General features: G+C 43.5%; 1 protein-coding gene across 1 annotated transcript in view; it reads right to left on the bottom strand.

Annotated features, from left to right (window-relative positions):
- The window catches only part of NFATC2 (nuclear factor of activated T cells 2), a 90527-nt gene that overhangs the window by 35216 nt on the left and 40515 nt on the right, over positions 1-14796 (bottom strand). The window contains exon 6 of the mRNA XM_075721359.1: positions 12880-13020. Coding sequence (XP_075577474.1) covers positions 12880-13020 — 141 coding nt within the window. The remainder of the gene's footprint in view (positions 1-12879; positions 13021-14796) is intronic.

Below are 14796 nucleotides of genomic sequence, written 5' to 3'. Positions count from 1 at the left end.
GGTTTATCCCGAGTCCGTCGCCAACAGCGTGCCCCTTCCTCCCTCAGGACAGGCCGGCTCCCCAGGGCGTTTCGGCAGGGTGCCTGGCTTGCAGGAGTGGGCACACAGTGCTGGCTGAGCCTCCCCACCCCTCTTCCCCAATCCTTCCCGCTGGGGAAGCGGAGGCAACCGAGGAATAGCTGGCAGCTTGGCCCCGTCCATCGCCTACCTGCGAGGAAGAGCCTCACAGGGGGAGAGAGGGGGGAGAGAGCCCGGGCCTCCCAACACCTCATGCCGCTACTGCCATGGCATACTGCTGCAAGGAGAAAACACTAAATAGTTCTGAATTTTTCTTTTTTTTTCTTTGTTTTTAAGTGTTTCAAGTTCCTCCACAGTGAGTCAGTCGTCTTTTCTACGCTACCACATGGATTAGCAACGGACTGCCAGAGCGGAGATGGCCTAAGCAAGCTGCGTAACCAGAGCCAGCAAGGCTCTTGCCTGATTTGCTCTTTAGCCCTCACACCCCAAAGGACCACTGTGCAAAGGAATGGAAAATATTCCATTATTTAACAATAAGCATTCACTTTGGCCACTGCTCTGGACTGTTGCAGGTTAAATCTATACCCCTATTAATGCAGCTAACGCTTCAAACTGGTTGAAATGGTAAACATCTCGGAGAAGGGGGAAGCCAGCAAATACCGGGGGTTCAGTCCAGCAAGTACTAAATGCATTGTCTGATGACAAGGCACTAAATACTTAATGGGTGGATTCCTCTTCTTCGTGAAAAGAAACCATGGTTTTGTTAAGCAACCATAGTACATGTTAAGGAATCTCCCCATACCCCCCAAAAAAACCCAAAAGATAATTTTTTATAGTTCTCTGAGGAAAAGAGGAGGGCAAAGGAAACAACAAAATACGTCATAAAATAAGAGCTCTGATAGAGACACACATCGGGAACTGTCTAAGCAATGCAATATGAAGATGTCCTGAAAACAAAGACAGCCAAGTGGGAATATTTGACATTGGTTTTCCTCCAGGCAGAATGTTTTCATCTTTGTTTCTGTACTCCTAAATTCAAACAGTCTGTGCAGATACAACAGCACCAACTTCACAAAGAAGGTAGAAATCAAAAGGATTTGCTGGTCCAAAATGCATAAAATGAAGGAGAAACGGGCCTCCAAGTCATCTGCCATATTCAAGAGGCCTGTGAAGCATATGCAACCACAATCACAGTGGATTTGATTTAGTAACCGAGCCACTGAAATTGCACTAAAAGCTAATGAAGCCAACCATAAAAATCAAATGGTGTTTAGGCTGAGTCCAAAGTCTGTGGGGATTAAGAGTAAGAACGAGAATAAGCCCAACCAAACAACAAATAAATGCATTTAGGGTTATCATTCGAATGATGATACATGCTTCTGTTTGGATATATTCATGCTCGTGGCAGCTAAACAGGTTTCTAACAAATGTGTCAGCAGCAGCAATCCCTGTTCTTTAAGCACTGTTGAATATAACCACTCTGCAGCTCACTCCCTGACCTTTATGCTTAAATATCATGATGTGGCTCCATCTGTCTCACTGCTTCACTTTTATAGTTGCAAATGTACAAACTTTAGTTCGAGACAATCAATATTTGCTTTTCCTTTAACCCCTCTGCATACGCACATTACAGTGAGCTTTTGGCAGAAGGGAGGCTGTGAATAAAAGCAAAAATACAACTGCATTCAGAAATCTCTCTCTACTTCAACCTATCCTTTTTGCTGGTAATGAAAAGAAATATTTTGATTATGTACACTCAGAGAGTTAATGGAGAGCAGGAGGACTAAACTGAGAAGTCTGAGGCCCATCTGTAGGACAATTTGAGCAAATTTTGAAGAGAGAAAACTTGCACCAAACTGTCAACACATTCATCATCTTTAGAATGTGCATAAATGAGGATTTTTTTAGGAGGAAATTAAAGTGGATGTTTGAAGAAAGTCATCAGCAAAAATAGGATTTTTATCGTAAGGATGTGCTAAAAATCTTAATGCTGATATGATGGTAGGGCACAGCCCCCAATACAAAACGTGTGTCACCACCTGGGTACTCAGAAGTAAGCCCTTTTCTCCGGTGCCAGTGTTGTAACCCAGGTGGTGCCTAAAAACCACGGATGCATTTTGCTTTGAGCAGGAGGTTGGGCTCAACGACCTCCTGAGGTCCCTTCTGGCTTTAATTACCCTGTAATTCTGTCATGCCACAAACGGGACAAAAGACCGGTCCCCTCCTTGCTTGCAAACCAAGAAGATTAAGCCCCAGCTTGACTGATAACTTAATCTAAAGTCTCCGAGTACACAGATAGCTGTTTATTGCATACAATTAAACCTGCGTTGACAGTGGAGAGTAAGAAAACTGCAAAAGAGCGACAGCATCATTTTTGCTGAAGTCTTGTAAAAGCATGAGCGCACACAGAGAGCGTGTGCTCTGCAAGTCGCAGTCAGCGCTGGGCTGTCCCGACAGCGATACGCGCCAGCCAGAGCACTGCAAGGATGTCCCAGTACGTGCGTGGATCACACTGGAGCTTGGTGCCAGGTCCATGTGTGTGGTGTGTCTCAAATTCTACCTCCACAATGGGGAATTCAATCCGCGCCTCTGAAAAGAGCAGTAGTTCCACTAAAGATGATAAAATATTTTTGGATTTAGACCCTGAGGTCTTACCAGCCATAGCTGCTTCATGCAGTATTTTTACTGTTGTGGTTCCCTGCTCATTTAATGGTTTGTCTTAGTTGGCAAGTCTTTAACACCACAGGTCAGTGAAATGTTCAGGAAATAGAGATTTTTGTGCTGCTTCAGGGCTATGAGACTTAGCATTAAACCCTGATGAGAGATCTGATTGTGTCAGCACTCTTTGGAGGAATGAATGAGTTGTTGGAAGAAAGTAATTCTACCCTCTCTAAGTCAAACTGCGATCATACCAAAAGTCTTGCTTCAAACTTTGGGGAAAATCAAAACGTCAGTCTGCATTAGGAACATTTTGGGTGATTCTCTGCAGCCCCTTATAGGACTTTTTTTAATTAGCCAATTAAAGGTTTTCTGAACCAGTTACAGCCTTTACACATTATTCACGATCCCTTACTCATGACTTTGGGGTCAGTAACTAGCAGAGAAACAAACTTACTGCTTTATTTGAACAAGCATGACTGATGGACTGAGAGGTTCAGGAAATTTTCTTTGCAGTTCTCTCCAGTTGAAGACTAAGTATACTATTGTGCCAATTCTGTATGTGATTCTGTGCCTGTGTGTGATTTTATGCTTGAAAATGTACATTGCTTTTCAGTCAAGCATTACACAAATTACCTAATGGACAACCTGTTACCTTTTTCCCAGGCAGCAAACCATGCTAGCTCCCCAAAGAAACTGAGCCTGGTAGCTAGTGGGACAGCTGCCCCAACTGCACATTTCTGCAGAGTTCCCTTTGGGCTTGCAGTGAATTGTCCCCATTCTCTGTGTTTCTTGGAAGGTCTTCCAAAAAAGCACAACTCTCTGTCAGCTTTCATCAGTAGATGACGGGCACCTCTGGAAAACAGTCAAGGCTTTTCAGAGCCACCCCAAGAACAAAGTAAAGAAAAATGAATGCTTTCCAGCAGAACAGACACCACTTCCAGGATGCAGAAGCCTTATGTGCAGGGGAACCGTCACACATCTCTGCTGCTCTTTTCGGGGACGAATTCTGATTTTGGCTGGGAAGTTATTCTACTTCATGCCAGTGCAAGGTTGCTCAGCATCTGGTCCTAAGCAGTTGTCTCCTCCTAAGCTTTTACTTCAGAATAGTATTCAAGCTTTAGAGCAAACACAGCATGAGTGAATTTACAACTCACAAAAGTAGAGCTGTTGAATTTTTCACTGAGTTTGATTTCCATGGATTTCTTTTGCTTGCTGAAGCAAGACTTCCCACTGCAGTTAATGAAGCTCTGTTTAGATGAGCTGAGGCCAGTGCCTTCATTTCACTGAGGACATAAGTTTGAGTCACCAAGGCCAAAGATACAAGTCAAGGTCTGGGAGGTAAAAGGCCAATGGATTAGTCATCCGCCATCCAGCCCAGCCCCAAATCTGACATTTTGCACAGTGAGAACAAGTCTAGAGGAGATTTCTCCCCATCTATTGTTGAGAAATTCAATTCACGCTAAAATAAAACATAAATACAGTAGTTGAGTAGTGAAGCAGCAGGGGCAGTCTGTCATTCCAGAGCTCTTCCAAATGATTCCTCCTGCCAATTCATCAAAATAGATTTGTTGTTTTTTAAAGATTATACGTGTGTTTGTGTGTGTGTGCGTGTATAAATTATTAAACAAAAGCTCCTCTCAAAATAAAACCACTGGGAACCTCCATGTAATAAAATGAGTCACACCAGGATGCGATGACTAAGTGGGAGAATAGGGAATTCCACTCCCCATGCCAGCTTTCTACATGATCAATTTTCTGTCAACAGGTGATGGGAGCTTGTCTCTCTGCCTTTTGTTTATTCCAACAATTATTATTATATTTTAATATTCTCTTTAAACAATTAAGATTCAAAGCTGAGTAATCAGGACCAGGCATACTTCCACCAGGCGCCCCCATAGTAAACAGTGAGCCAGGGAATCCAGGCCAGTAGTGGCTGCCTGTGTTAATAAGGATTTACCAGCTGTAAAATTCCAAAATCTTGTGTCATACGGGGAAACCTTCCAAAACACTGGATTCCACCCTGTCTCGCTGAGTCTCTAACAGCTATGGCAACTCCGTTTCTGCAGCCACTCTTTTGCATTTTTGTGTGTGTGATCCTTAGATTTTTTCCTGTTTTGCAGTGTTTTTCTGGGATCCCCAGTTTCATGTCTGACAATTGCCCCGTGGGATTACAAGAACACCTGGGGTAGGCAGCACATTTCAGCCAGGGGGTAAAACCTGGGGGCAGAAAGGTTTGCTGGGTTTTCAGCAGCTGTAATAGCAAGGAAAAGCAGAAGGTGTCCCATTTACCCTGAAACTTTCTAATTTGCACAGCAAAAAAGGGCAAACTCTAATCCTCCTGATTAATTCTTGTTACTCTTCAGTGTTCACGAATGGTGGGATTTGCTGAGACACCTTCCTCTTTTGCTTAGGAAGAACAAACAAAACAGAAACTCAAAGAGAACCTCCCTGATCCTCCCCAGTTCTGACATCTTTGTGCAGAGAGAACTACCAAGCAGGCCCTGCGCTCCACTTTGCTGCTGCCTTACTTTGGTGCACAGCAAGGCATGAGGAGGGGAGATTAATCTGGAAGGTGATCACCTTTAGCTAATGCAAAAATCAGGTGGGCCTCCCGACAGACACATCTGTAATTTATTTCCCTGGTTCATCCCATCACTCTGCAGGTTTAGAGTGGAGAAGATATGCATCCAGCTTTAAATGCTGGACTCCAGCCACAGACTGCGTGGAGCAGAGAAAGTGTTCTTTCTAAACTATCAAGAAAATAGCAAGACAGCAAATTTATTTCATATACTCTCTGTAGAACCTCATATATTGCAAACAAATTGAATCATTTAAGATTACAGTACCACTCTCAGTTTTGCTAACTCTGTAACTATTCCCAGATATTTTTTGCTTTTTTCCTTAGCCTTGCCCATTAAAAAAACCTGAACAATAGTTTGGGTTCTTTTCCCCCGATGATGGGCTTTTGTCTCAGGTTAAGATGCCTTAAAAACCTACATTGTAATGCATGTTCAGCAGTGGATTGCATCTGTGACTGAGTTATGATCCTAGTCCTAAGAGATGTCCTGTTCCTCTCAATTCTCCATAACTCAAACATTCTATTTCAGTTCATTAATTTAGAAATTTAGTGAGAGAACTGGAGCTTGGCGCTTGCATTAACTATTTAAAGTTGTTTACTGGGGTCAGATAGCAAACATCTCTTTTGGATGGATCTGGGGAAAAAAATGAAAGTTTTAAAAAAAATTTTTGGTGTCTTTTTAATCTTTAATTTGCCTGAGAAAATTGCATCATTAATTTTGCATCACTAAGTTCAAAGAGATAATTGTTGCAAATAGTTTGCTATTTTTTGCATTCCCGGGGAGTTTTTTGATCATTCATGAAACTGTCAGACTACTAGCAGGCATTTAGTTCCCTTTTTGGGGCATGGTGAGAAATTTCAGACTTGACACAACAGAAAAGGGGAACATTGCTGTGGACAGTCTTATAATTTCCTTTCACGTCTCCCACAAAGGACCACAATCCTCATCCCTGGTTCCTCACTATCATCAAAACCAATGTACAAGCCACCTTCTATTCACATTATACATGTCATAAAGCCATCCCATCACGGGTTTCTATAGTGAATTGTCCTGGACAGAAGAGTGTTTCATGTTTCAAATCATTTCACTGATTTTGAGCAGATACATATCAACTTATACAGTTACAACACATATGGGCTGTAAAAGGCATCTATTGCATAGAGCACTTGCAATAGCGGCTTTACTTATGATAAAATGTCAGCCAGTACGTGCATCGGGATTCACGGGCCTGGCGCAACACGCGCTGCGGACTCAGCTTCCCCAGGAGCTTTGGCTCAAAGTAAAATATCACCCCCTTTAACTCTGTGCTTGTCAAGGCTGCCCCACTCCTCCCGTTGTGGCCTGGCAGTGTATAGCTGTTCACTGCTCCAGAACCGATTGCTGAGGACTCCCACACACCTTTAACACAGGATTTACCCCATTTCACTGAACTCTCTGGCTGCTTTTCATAAGCAAGTCCCATGCCCGAACACTCAGAAGCATTGAGCTTTTGCTGCAGCTGCAGGACAGAAGGGAGTGATGTAAGAAATTATAAATTCTTAAATTTTTTGTATTTTTAAAATCTGTTTTGCAATTTGACTATATCTAAATATATCTTTAACAAATCTTCACTCTCCCAAGCTATAAGTTGTGAATATAAAGTCTTTCTAGGTAGCTCTAATTTCCTTTTAACTTGTGCAGGGAGAGGTACAGGAAGATTGAGAGCATCACTGGGTCCAGCTTAACTGTGCTTTATAAACAAGACTTCTTCTAGAAAGCGGAAATTCCAAAACCAGAATGCGCTGCTGTGCTTATTTGCTAGCTTGTGATGCAGCAGGAATACTGAAAAGTGCAAGTTTGAGAGCAAAATCCCTATGAAGCTTGCTTGTTTGCATCTAAAAGTGAAAGTAATATGTTTCGAAGAAGTTAACTTACTTGCCCACAGTTAAAAGAAAGCACGTGTCTGCAATGAGAGATGTACAAAAGTGCTGGAAATCAGAGAGACACTGTGAAGTAGTACAGACATCATCAGAATAGTTAGTATCATTGTTGTTATTCCAGAGACAGGCAAGCCATTGCAAGGGATGTAAATAAATATACTGGGATAAAACAGGTACATGTGGCCATGGACGCTTCTGAGCACACAAGCCACTGCAGTCAGCATAGCTGGATGCACAATGAGAGCCCATCTCCTGCAGCCATCCCCGCCAAGACAGCAACACATACATATACACCTGAGCAGCAGAGAGCCGCAAAGAGGATGGGCACAGGTTGGAGGCCTGACACACACCTCAAGCACCGTGATACTGCTCCTGCTGTGCACGAGGGCGTGAATGCTACTGCCCTACCTGAAGCAACAAACTCTGTGAATCATATCTCAGATATTCTAGTAAAGCTGCCAGGTATGCCAGAGTGGGTACAGGACAGAGCCAGAGGAGGTACAAGATGGAACGAGAGGGAGGGAAGAAGAAAGGCTCGTGGCTCTTGGTATCCTGGGCACTAGCTCAGGCCCCGTGGTTCGTTTCTGTGGTACGGAGGCAAATGCCTCTATTCAGGGACAGCATTTTGGGCACCGTGCAGGTGAAAGCCTCAGCTCACCACTGACACGCTGAATGCAATGGCCCTGATCCTGCCCTGTGGTGAGCTCTCCTGAAACCAGCAGACATTCAAGTATGTTCAAGCTCACCTGCTCGAGCTATCAGCATCCTAAGAAACCACTGCCATGAAAATATCACAGAGGTGACAGACACGCAGGAACTCAAGGGAAAAAGAAACTAGAACTCCGCTGCTCAAATCTAGAGCTGGAAAGGTTTATTTTTGTCAAATGGACTTTGAGCATTCACGCTTCAGAGGCCTTGACAGCTGCATCAGTTCAAAGGGCACAGAGCGCACCACCTCCTCTCTTTTCACTGCATGGCCGAATTGGAAGATTTATGGTGGATCTACTCCAAAGATGTACGCTTTCTGTTTGGGTTGTTCCTCCACCACCCACATTGTCCTAGCGATGATTCATGATGTCCATGTGGCCACCATAAGAGTTTGGCAGAGGAAAGCACAGTCCATTTGCACTTTTCTCCCAGGGAAACACAAAACTCCTCTATCACTCACAGCAGAGCAGCAGTAACCAGTACACAAATGGGAGTAAACACAATGCAACCAACAACATCTGACTTGCAAATTATTACATGACAATTAAAACAAATAAAAGGGGGAATTCCAAACCTTTTCTTTTTTTAACTGCATTGTAAGATCTGGGCCGCAACCAAACACTAACACCCTTGACCTTCAGCATATTCCAAATCCTTGATAGCCGTAAGACTGCTTTTCAAGCTCTCTCTTCCAGATCAAAATTAGAAGAACACATGCACTTCAAAAACGTCTATGTGTACAATCCAACCTAGTTGCTCCCCCGACCTGTTTTTATTCAGCTGGGCTCAGTTATGTGTTTCTGAATTCAGATCTTAAAACTCTTTCAGCCAAACTCTGCTTTTGCGTGCTGGACTGACTCTACCGAATTCATGAGTTCCCCTGGCTTACAGCACCCACAGATTACAATCTTTCATCAGGAAGAGATAACCTTAAAAAGAACTCAAAACTATAATGCTTGCATGTTGGCGAACCTTATCATTAAGAAAATGAATGCTATTTATGCATCAGCATTTCAAACGCAAGTACTTCATCCCCTTGCTCGCACACGGAGCACTGAGCTCCCAGCCCCTTCGGTTCACTTCCTGCTGCCATTTCCTGTCGCAAGTCTAAAATGAGAGACTTTTACAGACTTCTCATTGGCGAGCTCATTGCAATAGTTTGTAGTTCATGTAATACAACAAGGCAGTTATTTTCATAATGACATCCCAGCATAATTTGGGGAATATTCTTTATTTTCCAGGTATTTCTAGGGAAAAATATACATGTCTGTAGTGCTGTGTAACAGAGAAGTAAAAACTGTTCATTATTAGAAGCATGCTTAGAAGCATGCCTAGAAGCATGTTGGATTTCGATCACAAATATGAACAGTTCTATGTTTCTCTGCGTTGCTAGTAGTGAGTGAGGAACTGCCTACAAGATCCAGGGGAAATTGAAATAGGTTTTGAGTGTCTGCCTGAGGGATAAAACCTAATTCACAACTGTGAGCCCCAACAGCAGTTTCCTCAGTTTTGTAACGCATGCTGACTGCTACCTCCTCAGCACCCGCTTCATTGCAGGCACTGATCCAAACCCCAGATTCAAGGTATGCCCAGTTTTTGGAGTCTATGAAACAATTAACAGGAGAACGTCTCACTGCACAAAGATACCTGCACAAAGGTTTTTGGGGAAAAAAAGAGTCCAGCTACTCTCGTCTTAAACGCTGGACAAATGAGCCAAGTCAAGGAGCTCTACGGAGTACGACATGCCGAAAGCTATTAGACGCTTATCTACACTGCTGCTCTCACCCTTGTCATTACTAGTAGAGCTAAAACTGGTGGCAAAAGTGGGAAATCAAATACCACTTGCTAGCACAGACAAGCCTTGTGAGCTGTTAAAATGAAACTCAAAGCAAACCATGTTTCCCCTGTGAGCTGGTGCATCTTCCTGCCTTCACAAAGGTGCGATTCTTTCACAGGCTCCCCAGGGCAGCGTCGTGCTCTGGAAGAGGGCGCGACAGTGACAGGGTCAGGCCAGCGATGCACTATCCACCCACCGGGATGTTTATTGTGGCTTACTTTGCTTCTGAGCAGCTTATCAGTGCTTTTTGCAAGGTGCTGTGCTGATCGGATCTGCAACGAGCGAGCTCCCCGAGGCAAGCGCAGGATCCACCTCCTCCTTCCACGCAGTCACATTTCTAATTGATAAATCGGGCTGCAGAACTGGGCCATTTTGTTCTGTGTTCATGCAGCCTAATGCAATGACAACTAAGCATGGACACAGTAATGATAATTAAAATTGTCTACAGTTTATAAAGAGGGAAGCGAAAGTCGGAGGTACATAAGATCCTAATTTTCAGGCAGGCTGGGACACTCATTAACCTCTGACAACGCAAGCACAAAGGCTTAATTCTCAATCTGCTGCAGTCAGCCAGAGTCAGAACAACATGATTTGCATATCCAACTTAGCTCCTTAACCTTCCTCACCTTAAGATATACCTATTAAAGAAAGCAATCTTCACCTAAAAGCACTTCAGGGCGTAACTGTAAGAGGTATCGCTGCATTATAGAACAGTGCATGGATACACAGAGAACAAGCTCGCCTCCAGCACAGAGCAGAGTCCCCCCGCTAACCCACTGCAAGCTACACAGACTTCTGACTCAAACCAAAGATTTGTCTCTGGGCCTCCCACCCTCTAAATTCCCCCTCTGCCAACCATTTATTCAAAGTCCAGCAGACTGAGACTGCCTGCAGAGGCCGAGGGGCGGCGGGGGAGGCAGGATATGGAACACCATCATGCAAATCCCTGCTCCAGACTGGGCACTGCCGCTGGGATAAGTCATGCCTCTTCGCTACCAGGAGGTAAAAAAAGAAGAAAAAAAAATGCAGTTTCCCCAGCATTGAAGAAAAGCTTTAGATTTAGTGTGGAAAACGTTGTTGTTCTTTTTACTTTCTAACATCTGTTCCAGCCAGAGCCTTCTCTGCTCTTATATGGAAATAGGGGCAGGGCGGTTTGGATGTTTCCTCGAAATGGCATTAAGAGCTACCTCCTTTTAGTGTATCATCTCCTGTAGTTACTGCAAAACATTCTTGGGACAGGTACCGTCGCGGGCTGCCAAGCATGTTCCCATGCACCTTCACGATTCGCTGACATCGACGGAACAGTGGCAGCACAGTGGGAAGGAATTAATACACGGGCTTAAAAGGAAATACAGGGTGCCAAGAAAATTGCTCTGACTGCACAGGCTCATCTGAACCTTCACAGTTCAGAGGCCCATAGCCTTTCGTTCTTGGTGTAAAACAGCATGGCTTGCTGGTGGTGTGGGAAGAAACTGGGACCCACAGCATGCTTTTTTTCTATCCCCCCTGTCACCAGCTGATGCCCACATACATTCATTTTTGGCTCGATTCTTCCTTTTTGCCAAAGGCATTACCACATAAATCATGCACATTCTGTTGACTTGGGTGATGCAATTTCTTAAATCCCTTGCGAGTCACTGGATATATCGCTTAAGCTGCCTCTACCTTAGTTTACCAACAGAAAACTTAGGAGCAACACGTTTTCTTAACAGCACGAAGGGAACGCAAAGTTTACATAAACCAGGCTGCTGCCTTTTCATACTGCAGAGTCCTTTGTCTTGCTGAAATCAACAGGAGTAAAGGATGGCAGAGTCTGGCCCTTCGTATTTGCGAAGTGCTTTTTTGATCCCTGGACATTGTTATTATCCTTGCAGAGCACATTATTTAGAATATAAAAATCAAGCCTAATGAAGGGTAAATTAAAGAAGTCCAGACCATTTACAAAGAAACAAATGTCCATTTGCAAAAGCCTTAGAAAATCCAGTAAAATACACATACCGCTTAGTGAGGTGAGATGAAATGCCTGCATGCGTATGGTATGAGAAAAGAAACAATTCAGCTCTGAAAAAACAGGTAACTAACTACAGCAGAATGCATTTGCTTGCGTTTCCTCATGTAAACAAGAAAACCTGGATTTCTGCTGCCCACCTTAACCATTAGATCATGCCAAGCATATTTTCTGGGGTCAGGTATTCTTTGAGTTAGAAATCGAGTGATGTTTATTATAGCATGCCATTATGAAAACACAATAAAGAGAGCTCAGCAAAGGCAGTAAAGGTGATGCTAGGCAACCAAATAACTCCCAGTAACCATTCTTTATTCCTATTATTTATATTCATCCAACACCAGTCAGGGTTTGGGAACATCTTGTACTGGTTCTGTGCAAGTTGAGCAAATAAGTAGACAAGATGAAAGTAGAGAATCTACAATCTGCCACTCATTCCCCCTTCACGGTTGCTCAAGAGCTAGCAAGATTATCTGAAAACTTCGGCAGAATATGTTTTAGAAGAAGCAGTTCTACTGGAAAAGTAGCATTGGGCTGTAACAGGGGACTTTGAATTGAATTGAATTTGATTAGTTTGCTACACTCTGAGCCTATATAAAAATATCTGAAAAAATATGGAAGATGAAGTGATGTATTCTTGTATCTCAGTATGCATATAAAAATAATTTACTTTGATATAAAAATACGCACTATGCACATTTTCCCCCACAGACTTGAAAATGCAACCTTTGCCTGTAGTTCACATCAATAAAAACCACTCGTTTCAATGATGATTTCTACAGTAGTGTTCCCTAAACATGAGAGTAAAAGAGCATAGAGGAACATGTAACAGTCATCCCATTTCTTTGATAACTTATCCTGTTGTTGCTGATTCCCAGTGTCTGTATTCTTGTGAACTTTCCCCATGACATGGCTTTGATTTACTCTTCAACAGTGCCTGAAAGGCCGATAATGCAAATATTTCCTCCCAAGTCTAATTTTACTCACACGGTTAAGTCAAGCGATTTGGTTTTACTTACATGAACTTGAATGGAATTACTCACTTGAGTAGAGCTACTCATAACCACAAATCTTAGGATGAGACCATGAGACACAACAGCACTACAGCTTTGCCTTATCCCATTAGGGACAGTTAGGAAAAAACTGCCTTACCTGACGTTTTCTCTGTGAACACCACCTTGGACTCTGCTGTGAAATTTTGTCCGGTCAGGATCATCTGTTGTCCTCCATAAACAAGGCAGCTATCAATATCTTGTCTTTCAACCATTGGAAGTTCATGAGCAGACCTTTGGGCTGTGGACAAATTGCAGACATGAATGAAACCAACTCTGTTTTACCAGGACTTTCCAAATCTTCCCAGAACTATCCACAGATCGATCTTGTCATCGTTACCATCCGTTGCCTGCCAAAGCAGCTTCTCCAGGGTGCTAAATTTAGGTTTGAGAGGGAAAAATAAACTTACTCAAGGCATTTTATTTGGAAAGATTCAGGAGCTGGCTGCAGTGTTTCAGCTGTGCTGGCCTTACTCCTTGTCCTTGAAAAAGGACAGCTTGGATGAATGAGCTGGAACTTGCCCATCTCTGTTTCCAAATAAATGGCCAAATTTTCAAGTGCAGGCACACTACAGCCCTGGAGCCCAAAAATTCCACCTGCAGAGAGGATTCCACTGAAAAACACTGAAGTCCTTCAGAAAAAAAGAAAAACAAAAAAACCCTTCTACAAAAGCCCACCACCTCCTACAGAACAGGCACTACATCAGGCCTGGAACAGTCCATTAGCCAACAAAAGCACCATCTCCACGTGCAGGCACCAAGCCTTGTGCGCACAACAAGAGGGGCAATCATGAAGCCACGTTCACATCGGCGAGCAGCAGGGGTCACACTGGGACTCTGCTGCAGCCCGGGCTTTTTGCAAGCATGTTTTGCAGAGGCCTGAATGTCTGAGGAGCAAGGCCCTGTGTTGCAGACTAAGTTTGCAAAAGGCAAAGAAAAAAAGGTAGGGTGGAATCCAGATGGGCATGCACATAATCAAGGATTTCTAAGGTCTTTACTGTTCTTGGCCACAAACTTGGAGTATGACTTTGGCAAGTTATTCTCTCTTTCCCCAGCCAGAAAACCAGGATAGCACCATCTCTCCACCTACTTTCCTCTCATCCCATTAAAACAGCCACTTGCATGGTCAGAAAAGCTTCGGAGATTCCTGGTCACCATCCCTGCAAGCCCATTCCAACTGTTTGTTAACAAGCGTCAGGAGCCGCAGAAAGTAAAGATGCGAGAATTGTTCCCTACAACGCAGACAGCTGGAAAATATCATGAGCTTCCCTGTGACCAGACCAGGTGGGCAGCAGTTTGGGTCTGGTGAACTGTGAGTTCATGACCTGCACTCAAACTCCTCCAGATTCATCCACCCCAACTGGAAAAGCCTCTAGAGGATGCCACTCATCTATTTAACAGCTGCCTTGGCTGGATTTTAACTTTCTCTGACAAAGAGCCTGCTCCCAAGAGACCCTGAGCACTTGTGTCTTCCCTTCACTGAACACCGTTGGCTGCTGAGCCAAAAATAAGGAAATGTTATCCCGTACGTTCAGTGCCGGTCCTCCACTTGCACACAGGCAAGGCTGTGCTTTCTGTGACCTGGTCCCAGCACCCTTCTACTGCTGTGCAACCTTCAGAAAGCCAAAACCCCAACAGCTCTTGGCCATGGTGAGAGCTGTACAGATTCTCTCACAGCATGAAGAAAATGCTATTTGGTGGGAAAACACAAGCATTAAACCTTTCAGACAGGTATCTGTAGAAGAGGGGAACAACTTTTCTAGCAAGGAGAAGCTCAGCCAAACCCTTTCTGCCAGTCATGACACAGAGTTTTTGCTCTTGTTAAAAATATAGACAATGCAATATTTATAACTTTCTTGTGACATTTGAGAGGCATTTTTTAAAGTCTATTTAAAACAACATTATGACTCATTGTTCCCTGCAAATATATAACAACAGCTGGGCTAAGATACTGCCAATTAAGAATATATATTCAGATTATTTTCACAGAAGCTGCTAATTTCTTTCACATGGCTGT

The sequence above is a fragment of the Pelecanus crispus genome, chromosome 14 (genome assembly GCF_030463565.1).
Source record: "Pelecanus crispus isolate bPelCri1 chromosome 14, bPelCri1.pri, whole genome shotgun sequence".
NCBI lineage: Eukaryota > Metazoa > Chordata > Aves > Pelecaniformes > Pelecanidae > Pelecanus > Pelecanus crispus.
This window is presented reverse-complemented; position numbering and strand designations above follow the sequence as displayed.